Source organism: Cucurbita moschata, unplaced genomic scaffold (genome assembly GCF_002738365.1).
Source record: "Cucurbita moschata cultivar Rifu unplaced genomic scaffold, Cmos_1.0 Cmo_Scf00017, whole genome shotgun sequence".
Classification (NCBI taxonomy): Eukaryota; Viridiplantae; Streptophyta; class Magnoliopsida; order Cucurbitales; family Cucurbitaceae; genus Cucurbita; species Cucurbita moschata.
Genome location: NW_019268533.1, coordinates 1,959,075 through 1,981,122, shown reverse-complemented (window position 1 = coordinate 1,981,122; position 22,048 = coordinate 1,959,075). Strand labels below are relative to the sequence as shown.

The 22,048-nt window shown below is 35.0% G+C and overlaps 3 protein-coding genes across 6 annotated transcripts; all 3 read right to left on the bottom strand.

The window, feature by feature from the left end:
* Positions 1-172: 172 nt before the first annotated feature.
* Positions 173-2,538, bottom strand: LOC111455528. The gene is made up of 4 exons (XM_023097244.1): positions 2,272-2,538; positions 1,557-1,654; positions 790-1,047; positions 173-486 (listed from the first exon to the last, which is right to left on the bottom strand). Exons 1-4 carry the CDS (start codon positions 2,390-2,392, stop codon positions 313-315), a joined length of 651 nt encoding a protein of 216 aa, XP_022953012.1. The 5' UTR covers positions 2,393-2,538; the 3' UTR covers positions 173-312.
* A 928-nt stretch (positions 2,539-3,466) lies between these two features.
* LOC111454938 (DDB1- and CUL4-associated factor 8-like) lies at positions 3,467-10,489 on the bottom strand. The gene is made up of 5 exons (XM_023096419.1): positions 10,190-10,489; positions 9,317-9,568; positions 6,004-6,147; positions 5,138-5,857; positions 3,467-3,854 (listed from the first exon to the last, which is right to left on the bottom strand). The coding sequence occupies exons 1-5, from the start codon at positions 10,301-10,303 to the stop codon at positions 3,633-3,635; spliced, it is 1,452 nt and encodes a 483-aa protein (XP_022952187.1). The 5' UTR covers positions 10,304-10,489; the 3' UTR covers positions 3,467-3,632.
* An 824-nt stretch (positions 10,490-11,313) lies between these two features.
* LOC111454936 (serine/threonine-protein kinase STY46-like) lies at positions 11,314-20,064 on the bottom strand. Of its 4 annotated transcripts, none has more exons than XM_023096417.1 (16): positions 19,716-20,063; positions 19,081-19,195; positions 18,240-18,337; positions 17,929-18,048; positions 17,591-17,645; positions 17,073-17,183; positions 16,649-16,693; positions 16,267-16,439; positions 16,055-16,162; positions 15,499-15,572; positions 15,205-15,380; positions 14,010-14,105; positions 12,872-12,952; positions 12,714-12,767; positions 12,292-12,426; positions 11,314-11,648 (listed from the first exon to the last, which is right to left on the bottom strand). In XM_023096417.1, the coding sequence occupies exons 1-16, from the start codon at positions 19,910-19,912 to the stop codon at positions 11,571-11,573; spliced, it is 1,716 nt and encodes a 571-aa protein (XP_022952185.1). In that variant the 5' UTR covers positions 19,913-20,063; the 3' UTR covers positions 11,314-11,570. The 4 variants fall into 4 exon arrangements, 3 of the variants coding, with proteins under 3 accessions (XP_022952185.1, XP_022952184.1, XP_022952186.1); XM_023096416.1 differs by having other exon boundaries at positions 16,643-16,693; positions 19,716-20,062; XM_023096418.1 differs by having other exon boundaries at positions 16,643-16,693; positions 19,081-19,211; positions 19,716-19,788.
* Between the last annotated feature and the right edge of the window lie 1,984 nt (positions 20,065-22,048).

The following is a 22,048-nucleotide window of genomic DNA, read 5'->3' as shown; positions in this document are numbered from 1 at the left end:
TTCCACTTAATACCCGAATGGGAACTATCACACTCACTGCCATAGAAGCAAAAAAATGGGGCAGAAAAGTGAAGAACTCTCTCCACTACTAACTACAATTTCTAAATTAATCCAACTGCTACATCATCATCCCTTTTGAGTTTAACTGCAACTAAGATCCAATGAAGAAAACTAGCTGAAGATCAGAGTGCATTTTAAATTTGTTTTACTGATTGAGTTCCTATTTGATATTTAGAACAATATACATAACAAATAATTATTCTTGTACTGATGAGTCCAAAATGTACAGACCCTACGGGCGTAGTATTTACCTCATTGTATCGGGAATGTATCGTCATTTCCATCTTCTTCGATGTCTAGATATTTGAAGTTCAAATCGCCCCATCCATTGCTCCCGTAGTTAAAACCCGGGTTGACGTAACATTTCATCTCATGAAACAGGTTCAAGTTGTCCACGAGCTTGTGGTATGCATTGCATCCACAACACTACAAGAGTGGAAAAAAAGACTAAGCTCATTAGTTTCGTGTCAACAACTAAAATAGCTGATAGAATATCAGCTAATTACATGCAGATGCCTCAAGACTACTATCTGAATTCAAAGATTAATGTGTCCTGTTCAAGATTGATTTCTTTGACATCAATTCTTCCACAAACGAACATTGAACGAAACCGTTTCAGTTGGGAACCGAGCAAAAAAAACTGAAAACTATATGCTTCCATTCTACTCAACTCAAATGGTCAAATATGCACTTCCATCGATTCATTCCATGAATGTTGTGAAATCTTACCTGCACAAACACAGTACCATCAGTATAAGCATGGGGGTTGATCGCCCGTGTTGTTCGTTGCCCACAAATGTTACAAGTAAAAGCCACAAGCATTCTTCGCCGAGGAGATTTTGTGAAAAGAGACCATGGGAAAGTGGAGACATTCTCTGTGCCTGAATTGGCCTCCAGCCCAGCCGGAGCTGGGGGACCTTCCATGCCAGATCCTGTCGTCCACCCTCTTCCCGCGGCTGCACCAAGCACCACTCCCATTGCAGCATCCTAATGCAGAAAGGAAAACAAACAGGAAAACTTTACTAGAAATAAGATCGAACGGAAAACGAAAAGAACATATATCTAATTTAGTTCTTAATAACGTAGACTATAAATGGCATGTTATTTTTAAAAAACAAAACAGAACTTCATTAGTGTTCGAACACCACTAGGGCTGCCGATTTTCATATTTCCTTCATGGCTGAAATGACTATGAATAGGATTCAAACCAACCAATTGTACCGATATAAAGGCTTATGAATTCTCTTATTCGACAATCATCGTGTTCCTTCTTACAGAAATTCGAATAAACAATTCTCTCTAGTTATTTGCTTTTTTGGAAGAAAAAAAGAGTAGGAAACCGCGTGATCATTTCAAATAGTTGTGTGTATAGCACAAACCATAAGTTTTATCACGAGGAAAACTCTCAATGGCATGAATTCTGATCATCTCAAATTTGCAGAAACTAAACGAAGAAGGCATTAAATTAAACTAATAGTAATATACAGAGAGGCTACCTTTGAAAGAGGAGAAAGGGAGAGATGGCGTCTACTGAGGATTGGAAGGTTCCTGATATTCTTTGAATCAGACTGAGAATCAGATTCGTTCTCGTTACCTAAACACACACTCAGAAACTTAAGCAGGCAACTCAAAATAAGAAAGAAAAAACTAATAACACAACAAATTACTTCGAAGATGAATCAAAATCAAACGATAACCAGGATCATTGAGCTAGCACAAGCAAATGCTTCGATAAAACACCGATTTCAATTCTTCACACTTCTTATCAGGAAAAGATGCAAACAAATAGAAGAAATAAAACCTGTATCTATTCGGAGACAAATGAGAAAGAAAGAAAAAACAATAACACAACAAATTACTTTGAAGACGAATCAAAATCAAACGATAAGCAGGATCATTCAGCTAGCACAAGCAACCGCTTCGACAACACACCGATTTCAATTCTTCACACTTCTCATCAGGAAAAGATGCAAACAAATAGAAGAAACAAAACCTGTATCTATTCGGAGTCTGATTAAGAAAGAAAGAAAAAACTAATAACACAACAAATTACTTCGAAGACGAATCAAAATCAAACGATAAACAGGATCATTCAGCTAGCACAAGCAACCACTTCGACAACACACCGATTTCAATTCTTCACACTTCTCATCAAGAAAAGATGCAAACAAACAGAAGAAACAAAACCTGTATCTACTCGGAGACGAATACCTTTGGAGGCGTGAGGAACTTGAAAAGATCTCAGAGGAAGCATCCTGTTGGGAGAAGATATAGGAAAAGAAGAAGAAGAGGAGATGATCGCAGCAGAAGAAGCGTTGATTAACGACTCCATAGACGGTGAAATCGAAAGCTCTACCGGAGAGAAGCGGATCACAGAGAAGAAGCCTCCGTAGGACGACTGGAGAATGAGAAAGCAGACGACGAAAATGTAAAGAAGAGGCAGAGCAGAAGCCAATTAATTTGGCACGCAAAATATCGCGGGGACGGGGAGCAGAGTTTTGAGGACACGAACGACCGGTAGCCAATGTGGGCTCAATTTCCCGTCAACCCGGCCCATTACTATTTTTTCCTGAGATTTGATCCACAAGCGGAATAACAACACGTATAATTATCAATTAATTTCTTTTTAGTTCCCGTAAATTGTAAACAAATTAATTCTTTAAAATATATATATAGATATATATATATTACCATATCCTAAAAAAAAAATTATTCTTTTGGGCTATGATATATAGTTTTTTCTATCCCCGTTCTCGTTTCTCAGGCAGGCCTTGTACACACCGCCCGTCACACCATGGGAGCTGGCCATGCCCGAAGTCGTTACCTTAACTGCAAGGAGGAGGATGCCGAAGGCAGGGCTAGTGACTGGAGTGAAGTCATAACAAGGCAGCCGTACAGGAAGGTGCGGCTGGATCACCTCCTTTTTAGGGAGAGCTAATGCTTGTTGGGTATTTTGGTTGAGAATAGGATGACATACGAATGAGACAGATCTTGATGGCATGAATAAGATGACATACGAATGAGCTGAAACATGGATAACGTAGTCAAGCTGATTGAGAGTACGAGATTACTGATCGAGGACTAATCAATTGAGATAGACAGAAGCCCTGCTATCGAAGGAATACATCCAACAAGTGTTCTATCTCGTGTTAGAATTTAGCTCAACAATCTACTTTGTTCTCCTGTAAATCACTGAGATTAGAACACATGACTGAGGCTGCTACTTCGATCTAATGCCTCTCGATTTAGAGAGAAAATACACATTTATCTTTGAGTCTCCTCATCTCGATCTCCATCAATTTGATATGGGATTGAGTGAAGAGAAGAACTTATCATAGAAAATGAAACAAACAAGACCATCAAAAGAATGCACAAACTGAATCTAAGCCAACACGGGAGGAACTCATAATGAAAGGTAGCAGAGCTTTTAGCTATTAATACATTCATACGAAATTTGGTAGATATGATTCATAATGGCATTCATGCCTCATCCCTATTTTATACACAATTAGCTATCACGTTATTCAAATTTAAAGCCACAAGGTAAAGCACAAACATTATCAATTATATCACTAATCTTCAGAAGCATCACCAGCGTTGTAATCTGAAGGGCCATCACTGTTGGAATTGCTGAATGTCATTATCAACTCTAAGATATCCCTATTTGGGGTTGGGGTAGAGTTTTCTCTTCCTCTTTCAGGGATTGAATTCCGTCGTCTTCGCAGTGAAAACAGTTGCATCATCACCTCCTCCGGTAACGCTAACCGGTGCATCCATCCTCTAGGCTTTGGATTCTGAGAAATGCGGAGTTGAAAGCCATTAGATCAGAAGAATCGTCGACTATCGACATCGTCTGAAACTTCATCAAATCAATAATCAACGAAGAAACCGAAATCGATATTAAAATTCTATTCAAGTTCAATATCATCGCCTTCACCTTCATTATCTTTATAGTTATCATTGAAAACAAGACCAAAACTCATGTTCTCATCAAATGAAGGAATTGAACCACCAGGTAATCTATAAACACCAGAGAAACAAATTCTGCTCATATCATCTACAGAATGTATATGGCTGTGGGTATTAGCCATGTCCTATTCACATATCAAATTTGGACATCAATTGCCTAGGAAACTCTATGGAACCTACTGAGCTCGAAGCTATCTCAATTGCCTCGAGGTTTCTTTCTTTCTTTTTATCGAACAAGACTACCACATGCCCGTATCATGTTCTTATGGCATTCCTTGAACACGACTACCACATGCCCGTATCATGTTCTTATGGAATTCCTTGAACAAGACTACCACATGCCCGTATCATGTTCTTATGGCATTCCTTGAACAAGACAACAACATGCCCGTATCATGTTCTTATAGCATTCCATAGTCAGAGAAATGTATTTGCAACATAAAGAGTACTCCACCTAGATGTTTCCAAAGAACATAACACCTGCCTGATGTCTTTGAAAAAAAACACGAATGATTTGGTAAATAAAGCAACCAGATATGCTACTAAGGTCTCATCTACAAGATAACTTCAATTGGTGATAAAGAACCACTCAACTTAATCGTAAACTGATAGGAATGCTAATGGAATGTTATTGGGATATTAAGAGTATGTTATACTCTACAAGTCTACATGCAAAAAATCAAGAGAAAACAACACAAATTCATCCACACAAGCAGAAGACAGTAACATAAAATGATCATTGGATTTTAAGCTCAAGAAAGAGAGGAAATATGTTCATGTGATCATATTTGAATACATAATAGGATAAAGGTAGTTTAACCTACCATCAGGATCACCCCACTTTCCTCCCCAAGTCAATATGTGAGTATCGATTTTTTTCAGATCATAACGACGATGATAATGATGGCAATAGTAACAAATAGGTAGTATAGTAGTATGAAAAGATCAACAAATACCAGAGTTAATAATACAATATCACAGGTGCTATTATCCTTACGTCTGGAAAGGATATAAACCTCAATAATCCAAAGAGTTAACTGCCATTCAATAAGCTACAGTAAAGCATTAGTTTTGGCATTAAACTAAAGAATGAAGATGACATTCTTACCTGTTCAATTTTCTCAGGAAGCGTAGCCCTGTGGCGGGAATTAGGAGTCCATATCTTGACGTCCCTTTCAATTCCACTACTAGCAAGCATGGTCATGTGAGGATGGGGCTCGATGCAGTTCACAACATCCTCGTCGGCTTTCATGACTCGGATTAGCTCTCCACCCTTTTTCCTCCATATAAAAATTCTGCCACAATCAGAACCACTGATCACATACTCGCATTTAGGTCCAAAAAAATTGACACCTTTAACTGTCTCACAGTTTCTATGTCCTTTATAAACTTGTGGAGTACAATTCACAACTTTTTCAGCTCCCATTTCACTTGTATCACTACCCAGAGATACTGGAGATACTGCATTTGGGTTTGGACCCAAACCCATGTCCCTATTGAAAAGATAAATATATTCATCATTGTATGAGACAAGGAGCTCACTCAGCTCTGAGAAGGCTAGACCTGTTATTCCCACGTGCTCATCACCAATCAAGTGAGGGGGGCAATAGCAGTCTGCAGGTTTACCAGAATCAGTCGACCCTTCCCCCCCACATTTGCGAATATCATACAACCGTGCATACTCGTCTGAACCAGCAACAACAACGAGATTTGGATTTCTAGGGTCCATAGCAATTGCATTTAGCTGAACCGTTGACATGTAACCTGCCCTATTGCCAACTGATTGGCAAGTGAACAGCTCAACGGCAGCCCCAGTTCTTAGATCAAACTATTAAAAGAGCAAAGTGGACAGTATCACATTGCAATTCAGCGATAATAAAGCAGAATTGTCCTTGGAAAACATCTAAGTTGTAATACTTAGATAGAATGTTGGTGGAACATAATATAACGACAGAACGAACAATCAAAACTCACACGTTGCACCAATCCATCTTCACCACATGTATAAAAAATATAAGGGCTCCCAGGCTCAATGGCCAACTTATGAGCTCGCCCTTGATGACTGCCAAGTAGGGAAGTTTCTACACGCCCACCATTCAAAACCTGAGCATGTCTCACCTGATTTCAGCAAATAATACTCGTTAAGGAATGAATGTTTTAGTACAGAGCACAGATAGACAAGCTTTTTGTAGCGGGAAAAAACCAAAGTGAAAATTCCGCTGATGGAAACTAAGCAGGCAGTTTAACCTAAATAATTAATAAAAAAATAAAAAAAATCATTTACTCTTAAACAAACGCTAAAACATGCCTCGCCTCTTAGGTATATCAATGGTATACAGTGAGTCAGGTATATTATCAAAAAATCAACATTAAATTAACATCACTTTATTAGTAAACCATGTATATTACTCGTCTATTGTCATTCAATTAACATGTGTTCAAGTATCCAAACTTCATTGGTGGATTAATACTCATTTACCATGCATTTTGGGTTCAGAATTAAAATATATGTCGACATGCAATATACAAATCATATCTATAAATCGAAGAATTTCACATCAATATTAACCAACATGAATATAAAATCTAACAACAGGGTAAGGTCTATAACTTAATTTTGAAGCAAAAACAACTTAATTATTAATTAAATACTTTTTATAATTCTTTTGATTTGCAAAAACAATAATATTGATATCGATATTTTATTGATACATCCATAAAATGGAAATTCCATTATCAAAATCGATAATGATGTTCTAATCCTTGTTTCATGTATAACATTGATATATCAGTATTCATTTTACAAGAGTAAATCAGGCATGTCAATAGTGTACCAACATTCATTAAACTGCATTTCAATAATAAATTATACATATCATTCATGTCCCGAGATCAAGTTAAAGCATAACATTGGAGTATTAGCATTCATTTAACTAGCATACATGTCAAATATAACATTGGTGTATGATCATTCATTTAAAATGTATTTAATAGAATCATTCACACATCTAAAAAATACGAAGAGTAGATCGAAATTTGCCATATTTGCAACTTGTTAGCAGAGTTGCAAATATACTAAATATTTTTGCTGCCAATTACAAACTTCCCTTGCCAAATGATATTCCTGATAAATTACTAAAATACTGGTTAAATGAATATAGATATACAATTGAAATACCTGATACCTACTAAAATGCATTTTGTATGGATGCTCATACACCAATATTACATCGGAATGCATGGTAAATGAATGTGGATACAATACATAAATGAGATAGTTGATTTACCACCAAAATGCAATGTTAAACGAATGCAAATGCACCAATGTTAAACCTGAAATGCATGCTAAATAAATGCTAATAGAATGATGATAAACATAATTTACTACTAGAATGCATGTCAATTGAATGCTAATACACCAATATTATACCTAATATGTATGTTGAATATTTGTTAAGATATCAAAGAATGAATACCGATTCATTTAAAATGCATGTTAATTGAATGCTAATACACTAATACATGTTATACGAATGATGATACAACAATTTTATACTTAAAATGCATGTTAAATGAATGTTAATATACACTAATACAAATGATTTGATATATCAATATATCTATGGTACTTTAAGAGGAAAATGTCTTTTGGAATCTTGGTTTTAAAGTCCACTCTTAAACTAAGTTTGAGTGAATCGGTATTCATTCTATACTTGAAATGCATGTTACTCAATATTAATGTTAATATACAATTAATACACATGATTTGTTATCTCTATATGTTGTACCTTACTTTAACAGGACAATATCTTTTGGAATCTTGGTTTTAAAGCCCACCCTTACGCTAAGCTCGAGTCATAGACCAAAACTCCATAATTTTGTAATTCACGAAGCTGTGTCCATCATCTTATTTGACCAATACAAAGATGAAAAAACAACTATTGGAAGCTTCATAACTACAAAGTATAACAAAAATTTAAAACTAAGACCAGTAATTATTGCATTGTTATATCAATATATAAATGAACCAAAAGAACAAAAACAATACAAATCGAGAAAATCTAAAATTTACGCACTGATATACTATGAAATATAAAGTACATAAGATGGTTGACATACCAAAATTAATGTGGAAACCTACTAAAACAAAAGGCACGAAGTATTGCATAGCCTATACACTTTATATTTCATATATCAGACAACCGATACACTTCTAAATAAAGGTAAAATCAGAATATTAAAGAAATTAAAAAATTAAATTTTTTATAAAAAAACTATATTTGCAAAACTCAAGAACTATGGCTAGATTTGCAAATACTAACATATTTTGCTATCACCTGTGAAAATAACTTCATTCGGATCAAGAAAATTTCAACAAGACAGAATAGAATTTCATAAAGATTTCTATCATCCAAAGTAGTGTAAAGAGATCGAATTCAGCTATTGCAGAGGGAGAAAAATATTCAAATTTGGAGGAGTTTCTTTGGCAAAGGAAAACTTTATCAGGAAGAAGAAATCGTTTGAGTAAGCATCCAGACATAGTGACAGACTGACAATCTCCCTCTTAATGAACATCAGCCAAATATTATTGGAAAGGATCAAGTGATTGTCATCACAAAATGTTTCTTCCACAATAGCAAAGGACGAGTTCTTGATAACATACAAAGACACCAACAAAAGAACTTTTGGAAAGCTAGTGCCTCATCAAAGGCCTCAATAAATGATGGTCAACATTAGGCAATTGTATTACGTAAATCTGAAAAAATGGAATTAAAAAGAGGCGTAGAACACATGTCTAAACAATCAAGATAGAATTGAAAGAAGAAATTGCTTCTTCTATAACAAGCCTCTATGCTCCCCAAAATGTAAAAAGTAACAAGAGATTATGAATCACCCCTACCTTCGTTGTGTATGTGGCCAGGTGGTTATCCCTTTTGACAAACCTTGGACTAAACTGGTGTTTCCCTAATGGCATTGCACATTGGCTCCAAGAGTCGCCTTAGATGAAGGCTCAAAAGCAAAGTTAAATAATTGTGGAAAGGTCCAACCAAAGCACTTTTAATTCCATTTAGTTAGTAGAGAGAAACAATAATGTTTTCAATGATAACTACATGAACTTTAATGACTTTTAGCTAACTGTATAGATAACTGTACAGCCAACCTATATATATATATATATATATATATAAAGAGTTATTGACTTGAGTAATAAGAACAATGGAAAACCAGAAGGGTCTAATTCCATGCCACAGTCTAGAAAAACCAGCCCATGAACTAGATAATATACCTGCCCATCCGCAGCACAAGTCACAATGCTTCGGTCATCCGTGTAAGGCATGAATTTTGCTTGAAAAACATTGTTATTATGACCAGATTGAAAAGAGATCTTGACCTTCCCGGCTTCCCAATTCCAGAGAATCACCCGCTTATCATCAGAGCCTGACACTAAAACGTCACCAGCAGCATTAAAGCTCACGGTGTTCACACAACCTTCGTGCCTTTCCAACTTCCTGAGAAGACCAAGTCGGAGCACGAAATCCTGAAATTACAGTAACAACAATAACAATAAATCCTGCACGGTACAATAAAAAGGGGCAAATTACCTATCCAACCAAAACGGTAAAGTTGTTCAATCAAAACAAAAATCCTTGTTATAATACAACACAACTAGATTCATTCCGTTTGGTTTACTACAAAAATCCTTGTTATAATGCAACACAACTAGATTCATTCCGTTTGGTTTACTCAGTTCTAATCAAACATTGAACAATCAGAACAACCCTACAACCTGGCAGTGTCATTTCTGCATACAAGAGAATCCAGAGAGATTATTAGAGAAGGACTATTAATTCAAAAGAACTATCTATAGAAACATAAATCGGGAGAGATTACTCGAGAATGACTCTTGATTCAAAAGAACTATCTATAAAAACATAAATCGAGAGAGATTACCAGAGAATGACTATTGATTCAAAAGAACTATCTATAAAAACATAAATCGAGAGAGATTACTAGAGAATGACTATTGATACAAAAGAACTATCTATAAAAATATAAATCGAGAGAGATTACTAGAGAATAACTATTGATACAAAAGAACTATCTATAAAAACAGAAATCGAGAGAGATTACTAGAGAATGATTATTAGTAGAGCAATACCTCCAGCGCACCAAGACGATTGGCAAAACTGCGAGTGGAAATCTCGCCGACCTCCCGCTTCAAGAAATTAACCACTGCCTTGCTGGAATCATCAAATCTGGCCCTCTTGTTCATTTTGGAATCCAAATAAGCTTAAAAAGAGGAAGGAGAGGTCGTCAGGGAGGAAGGAGGCTATGAACATCACAAAATTTTGTGCCTGGCTTTGTCTGAACAGCATCGGCGTTCACAGCTTTAAGTGCAAGCAGAAGAGCATCGAAAGTCGCACGATGATTTTGATCGTCCTATTTGTAAGCTCCACGTTAACAGCACAAAGACACGTAAAAAGCAACTTATTTTCCTCCAAACCTTATCTCACTAATACTGTAAATATAGATAGAATTTGGCTTTTTTTTTTTTTTTTTAATACATCTTTTAAAAAAAAATTTGTTTTAAAAACATTATTTAAGTTATAATAAATTTTATCAAGGTTTCAAAAATTATTTTAGACTATAAATTATTTGATGCGAGTTGGGAGGAGGAGAATAGCACAACCATATATGAAGAGGGTAGGTTGTGACCCTTGTGTTGCGATAATAGAGGCGACCCTTAAGTGGCGCCTATCCGGCCACGCGAGGGTCTAGACGAGTGCCATGACACGTCGCAACAATAGAAGCAACCCTCAAATGACGCATATTCGGCCACGCGAGGGCCTAGACGAGTGTCATGATGCAATCGAGGAGGACGATGCATCATCCAACACACCACCACCACCACACCACCACGCGGCATTGAAACCAGTTGAGACATGCAAGACAAAGACATCAAAATAGATACGAAGGGCAAAGATAGGCTTGTCGAAGGGCCGAGTAGGACACTCGGGCCTTAACCTCAAAAGTCAAGATTCCAAAAGAAATTTGGGCATACAACTCGGGAATTAAGTCCATCCATACGTGTTAATTATCAATATATATGCAAAATTTAGGGATGCTAAATGAACAAATACCCTCATGCTTATTAAATTTTATTAAATTTAGTTCGTATTCAAATGTGAAGGACAGGAAATGAGGAAGAGGATTTTTTTTATGGAAGTAGTAATGCCATTGCCAGATACAAAATTGGGTAATAAAGTCCTGGAAAACAAAACCTGTATAAAATGTTTCTAAATATGCTTTATTATAAAAGCTGCGAATCATCACAGCACCTTAATGGAAGAAATAAAGAAGAAAAAAAAACAACTTCAAACTTGGACACTACCGGGAATATAATTAATCGGTTAGAAAAATTGATGGAAGAAATAAATGAAGGAAAAAAGAAAAGAAGTAAAATGTAGTTGACAAATGCTATACAAGACATGGTTGCAATAATTGTTAGATTGCCAACGCTCTTTCTTTTCACTACTTCCTCAGTGAAGGTTTCGTCTCAACACTGAAAGGAACCCTCCACTCTTCTCCTTTCGACGTTCGTCACCGTCATCAGCGACCTGCTCAATATATTATTTGGTTATTTGACCGCTATACATTGCTAACATTAGAAAATGGAATAATCAAGAATCTCAAGTAACTGACCAAGCCGCTAAAGTAGCGATAAACCCCATTTTACTGAGAAAACTTTCCTAGACATCATCCATTTTCTCATAGACATCATCCATAAGTTTTCATATGACAATTTAAAAATTAAAAAAGAGGTTAAATTCATATTATGAAATTTTCCAAAGTACAAAAATTAAAGTAATAATTAAAAGTTTATGAATTAATTCTAGAACAAAAAATATACTGACCCTAGCCCACTGCTAGTCGATATTGTCCTCTTTAGGCTTTCATCTCAAAATTTTTAAAACATATCTAGCTAGAGAGAGGTTTCCACACTCTTATACAAAATGTTTTGTTCTCCTCTACCACCAACGTGGATCTTACCGAAAAATAAATAAATAAATAAATAATGTATACATTTTATGGTGTATAAAAGGTACACTTCGAGGAAAGGGAGAAACGCAGAATTTAATTTTAAGGAAATTATTTTACGGAACTAAGTTTTAGCAAATATAAGAATGCAGAGATACTAAGTTTGAGCAAGTATAAGAATGTAGAGATAGGTAAGAAGAAGCCAAGTCATCGAGAACTTACTTCCTTAGTTATCTGCAACAATATGTCGATAATTTCACAGAAGTCGGGCCTCAATGATGGATCTTGCTGCCAACATTTTTCTAGCAACTCAGCCAGCTTGGGATTAGTGTGCTTAGGAATAGTAGGTCGTAAACCCTGAAAAAGCATGCACACGACTTATTAGACTAAAAATATTTAGCCAACTTGTACCTAGATAGTTCATTTGGTTATAACATATACTTTCAACTAAAAGGTTAGAAATATGAACTGAATGCATCGGGGAAATTTTTTTTTTTTTTTTTTATCTCTTCAAGAAACCATTGGAGCTCTTTACGCCCTCCTCAAATGTAACTTTATTTGGATGTATAAATCTAGTTATGATTTACAATGGAAGATTCATATTCAAATACCATACAGCTAAATTTTATGGAATCGAATTGTACCTTTTGAACCACTCCAACTGCGGCTTGTAATGGGGTTAGGAATTCATAAGGTAGCTGGCATGCAAAACAGACGGATATCGTTTAGAAGATATAAAGTATGTTGCAGGGAGGGAATGAATAACGAGGGGGAGAAAGGGTAGATCGCCATTTATTGGTACCTTTCCAGTTAGCAGCTCCCACAAGACAATTCCAAAACTGAAAACATCAGCCTTGTGATCATAGGGTTTGTGTTCAATAACCTTCAATACGAAGTAACTGGAGTAAGAAGATGACAAGATGAGTGAACTATATGTTCTAGTAAACATTCGCTAGTATTTATAGCTTGACGAAAAGGACGATGATCAACCGCAAAGCCACCCAAGGGAGGAATAAAAATCAAAGTGATCAGAATCAAAGTAGCCAATTACTCGAATGATTTAACTTGTTAAGAAAACAACAGCATATCATCGTCATCTAATTTTACATTGTGGAACACAACCGAGAGTGCATAGCCCTTAAAGCTTAAACGCCAAGCACAAGCAAGACTACAGTGAGGGGAGCATATAAGTATATGAAGCGAGAAATGAAAGGATTTCTTTTTTCAAAAAAAAGTAGAGGACTCCCCGTTTTAAAGATTGTTATTTGAAAAAGACAGCTCAACAAGTTTCTTCCCTAAATGATTTAATATAATAATAAGATATATAAATAAAACCATCATTCATCTTCGAAGAAGGATCTTTAAACTATCATCAAAATCTGATGGGCCCTTCGATGTCTTTTATGTATAAACTTCCGTAATTGGGGACCTAGAAAAATCTAACATGCACGATGCAGAAACAATTGACCATGCATCTCCTCACTTGCACCTAGGCACTTAGAACCCCATCATCAAACAAGTCAAGGAAGTACTGTAGTCGTCAAAACTGGCATCACTGTATGTGTAAACAAGAATATAATATCTACGCAAATTTGCTCATATTTTGATAAGATCGCATTCATCTGAAAAAAAAAATTAAGGTGCTCGTGCACATCACTCCTAAGCGTACCATAAATATGACGGAAAATTATAAAACAGAAACAGGCTAAGCAGTTGCTGGCATGCAAGGGATTGGATGTTAATTTTCTATAACTAGAGTACCATTAAAGTATATTACCCAGTTCCCACAGTTATAGTCAATTGTTGGCCAAAGACCACATATGATCGAAGTATTTTATCTGTAGTTTGTGTCCAACAAACATGATAGAGTGGTATACGTGTTAAAGCCTAGTGAATACTAGAATATATAGTTTACATGCTTCCATGAACAATGAACATACCTCAGGAGCCATCCACCGATATGTCCCAGTTTCTGCGGTCATAACTCCTGATTGAGCTTTCACTCTGGCAACACCGAAATCAGCAACCTTGACAACCTGCAGTGAATGGAGGGTGTGAGAGAGATGCCCATATTTTGGATCATATAGGCAATTGAGTTAAATTATACAATATACACATGTAACTACATGATCAAAAATCATGTATAAACCAATTACAGTAATCAAGCTTTTAAATCTGGACAATATGTAACAACATATCATAGAATGGGAGAACAAGAACTAGAAGTTGAGACAATGGAGAAAATAGAGAATTGGACAATTACTTAATCGTATCTAGACCAGGGAGCACAGTGTTAGTTGTTTCAGCTCTAGGAAAGTAACATTCCCAAAGGTTGAATTGACCACCTATGGAAACCCATGGAATTTTTAACATAGCATGCTTTGAAGCTATCTTTTATTCATGGAATGAGTGATGGATTCAACCAACTTCCAAGAGGAGGTGAACCACAGAGAAGCAGCCTTCGTATCTCAAACATTGCTGAAGCGGTCAGTAATCTGAAGTAATTAAAAAGTACCTACTTGTAGCCCGATTACAAGCCTATAATCCTGACTATCCTTTTTCTCTAAGGAACTTCTGTTAAAATCTAGGATGTTCATTTCTTCTTCTGAAGTACTTCAGAAGGTATTATTGTGGGTAGAAAAGATCCACTTTGCGACTTGAAAAATATGCAAACTATCCCAAACAATAAGAGATCTTACCATTAAACTTTAAGCTACCCTCAAGTATGTAAATGTGTAATTATCTTCTAAATTGTTGCAGCTAAACCAGCAAATAACAGAATTATCATGGTGGGGCTCACAATGATTCTATTACTTAAGTAGAGTAATTGCTCAAAATGAAAGTTTGAAGGTTCAATAAAAAATAATAGTAGCACGTGTTCCTGCTTTGGCTAATCTCTTGAGATGACATACTGAAAAACTTCTAAAATAGACGCCACCATGCAAATATTTGATATTGAAAAGCTAATCTCTTGTACAACAAGTTAATTAAACCATCAATAAAAATATGGTCTGGAAAAACATACGTACAGGCTAAAAAGTGCATATATTTCTAGAAAGTTAGCATATTAAGGACAAAAATGGAGCAACGCATGCATGACATCAAAATAAAGGACTGGAAAGTAACTGTTCTTACTTCATTTTCATCCATCAGAAGATTGGCAGCCTTAAGATCTCTGTGAATAATATTATTTTGGTGCAAATAGTTCATTCCCTTGGAGACATCGATGGCTACCTTGAGCAAAGTTGGAAGCCTAAAGGTTCCCTTTTGTTTATGTAGATAATCATATACACTACCACCAGACATAAACTCTGAAGTGAAGAAATAGAAAAATTACTTTCAGATTTAATCAAAATAAATAATGTTACTTGTTTATTTTGTCCAGTAGGGTTAGAAAATAGAACTTAACGGAATACTTGCTTGACTCACCTGTAACAATGCACAAGCTTGGGGGCTTCGTACATGCACCTATAAACTGTACGACATTCTTATGCCTGACTTTTCTGCAAATCACAAAAAAAATGTCGATTGAAAGATTATAAGCATGGACGCCAACATAAAGCAAATTAGCTACACCTCTCCACACATCACCAGAATAAGAAAGCGAGGAAAGACAGTATAAAAGAAAAGCGATGCAGAAATACTTGGAAGGGATGTTTATTTTCAAAAGACATTTTCACTGTAGGTACAAATTCATTTGATGTCGCAGGCAGCATGGATAGAAGCGTTCAGGAGACAAATTATAACTGTCACCAGATACTCTGTCAATTATTTACTTCCCAAAATTTCAAAAATCTGTATATAAAAGTTACAACCCGTCCCTCATGTTCCTTGTTTCCATTCCTTTTCAACCACAATGCGAGGGGAATTTATGGACCTCATCGAAATGATAATTTCAGTGTCAAGAATGCTAAGAAAATCGATTAAAATCAGCAAAAAAATAAATGCTCGACTAAAAATAACAGGTTGACAATATCTGACCCACCTCATAATATATACCTCCTGGGCAAACTCACTTTGCATATCTGAATTTACACGTTCAGTTTTGAGAACTTTAATAGCCACTTCCTGACTGCAGTATGTACCTTTATACCTGGTTTCGTTGATAAAGATATTTAAGCTCACATAAAACTGTACCAAACAGATACACGTAAGAGAAACATTGAAGGAAAAAAAAAAACAACATTTTGGACTTACAGATCCCCATATGAACCTGACGCAACTTTATGCTCGAACTTCAAATGTCTAGGATTAATTTCCCATACATCAGTCCCATCTGTGGGAATTTCCACCCGATCAGGCTCACATTTAGTTGTTAAATCTTGTCCCCCAACAGGTGACGAGGATTTATGATTTGGCCAAGCCCGCTTCTGAAAAGAAAATTAAAATTCCATAGAGTTAGACACATCTTCATGGTGAGATAATAAAATGACAAAAAAAAAAAAATGGAACATTGAATAGACAGTGGAAAGCACAACATTCTTGAAAAGGGTTAACCAACCAAATAATTGTAAAACAAATGGGAATTCAGATGCGCTGTTTAAAATCGACCAATGATTAAATAAGGAGCTACCTCAACCTGCGAGACTTCCTTCTCTAATGCAGTCTTCAATCGTTCTGTTTCCTGTTTCAATACCAAAATACAAGTTATATTTGAGCAATGGTTAAAATTTTGACTCGTATGTACAGCATAGAAAACTATCCAAAACTATAGTTATCCTTACTTTACTAAGTACTATTACTCACCCAAAATTTGGAAAGGACACGTGTCACAAGCTAAAAAAATGGTGTCGCCTAAATATAATATTGAATACATTATAGGGTAGGACTTGAAAACGATACACTTCAGCTCCAACATTATCACAATTGAAGCCCAAGGTTTAAGCGCAGACAAGCCTTTAAAAACAAAGAAGCCTTACCGATATTTTTCTTTTACTTCGGAAAGGGAAAAAAATAAAAGAGAAGCTACATTAAGCTCAGATGCGTCTAAAAGAGTGGTGTACCTCATAGGGCCACCCATCAACTACAAAAACGTCCAATGAGTAACCGTCAACAGTGGAAAATGCATGTGCCTCCTGGATGTTCAGCCCAATCTCCGCAAGCAAGGAAGTCAACTAAAAACATACAAAAAGCAGCAGCAGAAGCTAAGCAAGTAAAATATGGGTCACCGATTCAGAAACTTATTTGTGTGCTTATATGACTAGCGATTAGCAAAAACCAGTTGAGTATCCATTAATAGATCTTACAAAAAGAAAAAAGAGAGAGATAAATTCAATAGATAAGAGCTTCAATGTAAGATAACCAAGAATGCTAACTTTTAATGCTAAATTAATGGACATGACCGTCGTATGCTAACTTTTCTTGCAAAATTAATGGACGTGACTGGCTTTCACAAAGGGGGTTTACAACGTGCCTAAACTAATTACCCATTGACAGGACCACAGGGCAATACAAGCACACGAACACCATTTCCCTACCATACACACAGACTCTACAGAGAAATTAACTGTATGTGAGATACCTGACTGAGAAGTTTCGGCTTATCATCTGCAGAGAAAGTTATTTCATGCATCGGCCTACATTATTTGTCAAAACAATAAAGAAATAAATACCAACTAAATGCAGAAACATTTGGTAGAGTAAAAAAAAAAAAAGGATCAAGTTTGATAAAACCAGTTAAGTTTCAATAAATGATTTTTCTTCTCACAGAAGTATTGATATAGGTATGAAAGAAATAGATAATCGAAAACAAGTTAGATAATTTGAAAGTCCAAAATTTAAAATACTGAAAATCACTAAAAAAACCAAAGCAGTAAAACTATACTCGGTTAATTTCGTATACAAAGGAACAGAGATTACCGGGAAAACTGTGTTCTGGCATGTACAGAATGATCAACCTCCAGATCCTGAGCGTTATTAGCTTCAAGGGCCAAGGCCTCAAGGTTGGGAGATGACCCAAAGGCAGGGGGTGGATGTATGCTAACAAATTAGAAAATCATCCAAAGGTTCCGTACATTAATAAGAAGACAACAAATACCACAACCAACAATACAACGAAATAAGATGAGATTGAATAGCTTCAATTTGAAACATGATAACAATACGTAAGTTGACATAATCAGAGTTAACTCACAGCAATCAGATTAGAATACAAAGAAATAAAAGCACACCTCTGTTTACTCAAGCAATTTGCAGAATTATGGTCAGTGTCTTTTACAGAACATGAATCAGCAAAGTCAGCGGAATTCCCATCAGAAATGGCCTGGACCTAGAGGAGTATAATTAATAAAAATTAATTTACTGACTATGGATTAAAGGAGACTGGAAGGGGAAAATAAAAAGGCCCTTCACGAATAACTATATCATAATCCTATAGAAATGAAAGTTGCAAAAACAAAATTTCCTCCTCAGATCATGAATTTTACAAAGGTATAGACAGCCATATGAATTAAAAACAGCATGGATACTCGGTGAAAAACTCAGCCAAAGATCAAAATTCGCAGCAGATTTCAGGAAACTTGAGCCCGAAGTTTAAGATTAAAAGGTTAATTGGCCTAATGGTATAGAATGCTGGCTTGCATACTCCAAACTCCTAGATTCAATTTCATTCCTCAACGTGGTAACATAAACACTAACATCCATGTTAATAGTTTAATCCAACCGGTCATTATGTGAAAGCACAGTTGATGGATCATTTAAGCTACTGTAAAATTACTATTATTTGTTCCTAAATTACAAGAAGATCGCTAGAAAAGAAACAACGCTCCACCCATTGGCAAAAAGAACAGACCAAATAATTTGATAATGATACATAAATAGCTGCTGGTCGTTCATCAATGACCATAAAACGTTCTATGCAGTATAAATAACATCCAGCAGACCAGTCCTAAACAATAAAATGAATATTACACTATATTCTTGAAAATCACTGTGCATGACGATCGTGATGGAGGACAGGGGAAAAAAGGAAAACACTCAAGACACTTAAATCGTCATTACGCTCTTGCTCACCTGCACTAGGCGGACTTCAATTGCAGGTCGATTTGCAGGATCATGAGCAAATTGCAATAATCTTTTATGCATGAGAACATCTTCTGCCCTCTCCACATTTACGTCTAGAGCATATCTGCATAGCATTGGATCTAATTGATCGACTATTCATCAACCGAACAAGGAAAACAAAAAGAAGATAGGATATACAGAGACTCAGCGGCTAAAGTCATCTAGCAAACTCTCGAAGTGTTAAGGATGACCAAAATTAGCATTGCTAACAGAAAAAAAAACTTTCCAACCAAACTCAAACCGAATCTGTTAATTCAACAGAGCACAAGAACGAATGTAGACTGATCAATACGATAACACAACCCGCTCTTCTCTCTACTCCAAAACTAAAAATCTAATCCGATATTAATCCGATAAAAAAAAATATAAAAAAATCCAAACAATACATAGAGAAACAACATTAATTAGCAAAAACAAACAAAACGAAGACGTAATCCATAAATCAACAACCGGCTAACCAGCTACCAGACGATGGATTGAAGAAAAACGAAATCCTCGATCACGAAAACGCGAGAAACGAGTGAAAACGAGAAGAAAGAAGAATGTAGGAGAGAGTACGGAAGCAAAGAGTAGGTTAACGATACCGAGTGGGAAGACGATTGAAGTGAACCCATAGTTCGTCGTCAAAACCAGGCTGATTAGCCTCCTCGTTGTTTAAATCCTTCAAACGCCGTAGAACCTCATTGTAGACCTCAAACTTCTGTCTCTGTTGCCGACTCTGCGCCGGCGACAACGAGTCATGTGCTCTACTTCCACAGCTCTCGTTATCCTCCATAACCATTAGGGAAAAAGCAAAGGAAAATCAATGGAAGAAGAAAGCAAACGCCAAAGCGAAAAAAGAGAGAGAGAGAATAAAATGCGAGAGAAGGTTTTACGTGAAAAAGCAAAACGATGGTTGATTGTGAGAAAAGAAACCGAAAACCAAAAGCCAAACCCAAAAACACAGATTTAATAGGGCGAAATTAACACTAAAATATTAAAATTAATATTATTTTTAAATAAATTAATAATTAAAATTAAAATAAATAAATGCAAAAGAGAAGCCAGGTTCGTGAACTCTCTCTCTTATCTCTCTTCAAACATTTTAATTATTATTTTATTTTTAATTAAAGCGATTTTGCGGAGCAGAGGATCAGAGCCGAGGAGGATTCTATTGTTAATCCCTTGGGACGCCTTTTTCATTTTCAATTAAAGAAGGGGACAATTCCTGTGCGGCCAGGTGTAGTGGTTGTTAGTATGAGGATGGATAACATGATGGGCCCCACGTGGAAAATTACCTTTTTCTCAAGGGTTTTTTTGCAAATATATTTAAGTTTATTTTAAATTAATAAATTTGTTCTTATCTACTTAAACCATAATTTTAATTTAATAATTAAACGCTTAATTCCCATAACTAATTTATTAAATTTTTCAAAATATAAATATTAATCTGGTTCCCAGGTGAAGGGTTTGGATAATGTAAATTAAATTCAATATGTGATATTAAAAACATTTTTCCTTTAATATTTTAAATTTATGAAAATAAAAAGAGAAGGAGAGTGGGTCCCACCTCTCTTCCGTAAATAAACTAATTAAATAAAAATAATAATGGAAAATAATCCATTTGGGGGGACCTGTAAAAGTGGGAGATTCCGGGGAGCCCACAGGTAAGGATAAGCTCGAGGGGGGGGGAGGGGGGAGGGGGGAGGAAAAGACATTTTTGTCCCTATTGATTGTAGATTGGGAGCTTCTCCACTTGCGGAAATGAGGCTCGTTGGGGAGTGGTGGGCCCCGATTTTACCTCCCGAATGCTTGGAGGAAAAGTCAGTTTTCTGGAGGGTATATCCGTAGTTTTATATTCTGATAATTAGGATGGATTCAACTAATAATTCTGAAATTTTATTTATATTCGAATAATATTGATTTTCTTTACCTTAATTTGCCAAGTTTATTTTTTTACTTTTTATTTCATTAAATTTATACTTGATTTTTTTTTATCAGCTTTATAGGCCATTTATAAAATTAGGCTAAATTCATAAAAATTACCTTTAAATTTTACAATTTGTCTCAAAAATTAAATAATAAAATATGTTAGTTTTAATTAAAATAGTCTTTTTTTTTTCTATTTTGCAAAAAATAAATATAGTTGAACAACAAAGTTTTTAAAAAAATAAAATTTTCAAAAATATTCTTGCATTCTTTTTAAAAATTCCTCTTGAATTTTTTTTAAAATCACAAAAATATTTTTAAACCTTTTTAAAAATAAAAAATATTCGTAAACTTTAAAAATTTTAAAAATAATATTAAAAAGCTTTAAAAATATTTATAAACTTTCAAAAAAAATTCATGAATTTAAAATAACAAACTACTAAATTAATAAAAAGTGTCTAAAAGTGTCTATTTAAAATAACAAACTATTTAAAATTTTACCATTTGTTTCAAAAATATTTATAAACTTCAAAAAGTGTCTAAAAAAATTTTAAATCGTTTAAAAAATACTCCGAGTTTTCAAGAATTCAACTTATCATTTTAAACAATTTTTAAGTTTTTTTTTTTAAATAAAAAAATTTTCAAAAATGGTACACAGAAGATAACCTATAAAATGTTCGAGATAGTTTTCGTTCATAATTGCGGGTATGAATTTTTTTTTAACTTTTCTTTAATAAAAGTAGAGGCTATTTTAAAATTCTAATGAGTATTTTTTTTAACACATGACCAATCGTAATAATATTTTTAAATTTAAAAAAATGTTGAGTATTAATAAAAAAAATTTAAAGTTTAAGAATATTTTTAAATATTATTAAAATTTAAGAATATTATTAAAGAAATTAAAATTTTATAGGTATTTAGCCAAAAAAAAACTAATAAAAAAATTTATTTAGGGGGGGTTGCGAATTTTCCGAGATCTAACCGTTTTTTTAATTGAATTATTGTCGTT

Excerpts from the sequence above, each read along its gene's own strand:
- LOC111454938 (XM_023096419.1), bottom strand. The coding sequence starts at position 10,303 with ATGAACAAGAGGGCCAGATTTGATGATTCCAGCAAGGCAGTGGTTAAT. Across the intron at positions 5,858-6,003 it reads AAGATGGATTGGTGCAACGT|TTTGATCTAAGAACTGGGGC; the intron begins GTGAGTTTTGAT and ends CTCTTTTAATAG. Across the intron at positions 3,855-5,137 it reads TTCCTGAGAAAATTGAACAG|AATCCAAAGCCTAGAGGATG; the intron begins GTAAGAATGTCA and ends CGCATTTCTCAG.
- LOC111454936 (XM_023096416.1), bottom strand. The coding sequence starts at position 19,912 with ATGGTTATGGAGGATAACGAGAGCTGTGGAAGTAGAGCACATGACTCG. Across the intron at positions 18,049-18,239 it reads AATTGCTTGAGTAAACAGAG|CATACATCCACCCCCTGCCT; the intron begins GTGTGCTTTTAT and ends CTAATTTGTTAG. Across the intron at positions 12,427-12,713 it reads CAGTTGGAGTGGTTCAAAAG|GGTTTACGACCTACTATTCC; the intron begins GTACAATTCGAT and ends ATGCTTTTTCAG.
- LOC111455528 (XM_023097244.1), bottom strand. The coding sequence starts at position 2,392 with ATGGAGTCGTTAATCAACGCTTCTTCTGCTGCGATCATCTCCTCTTCT. Across the intron at positions 1,655-2,271 it reads AGTTCCTCACGCCTCCAAAG|GTAACGAGAACGAATCTGAT; the intron begins GTATTCGTCTCC and ends GTGTGTGTTTAG. Across the intron at positions 487-789 it reads ATGGTACTGTGTTTGTGCAG|TGTTGTGGATGCAATGCATA; the intron begins GTAAGATTTCAC and ends CCACTCTTGTAG.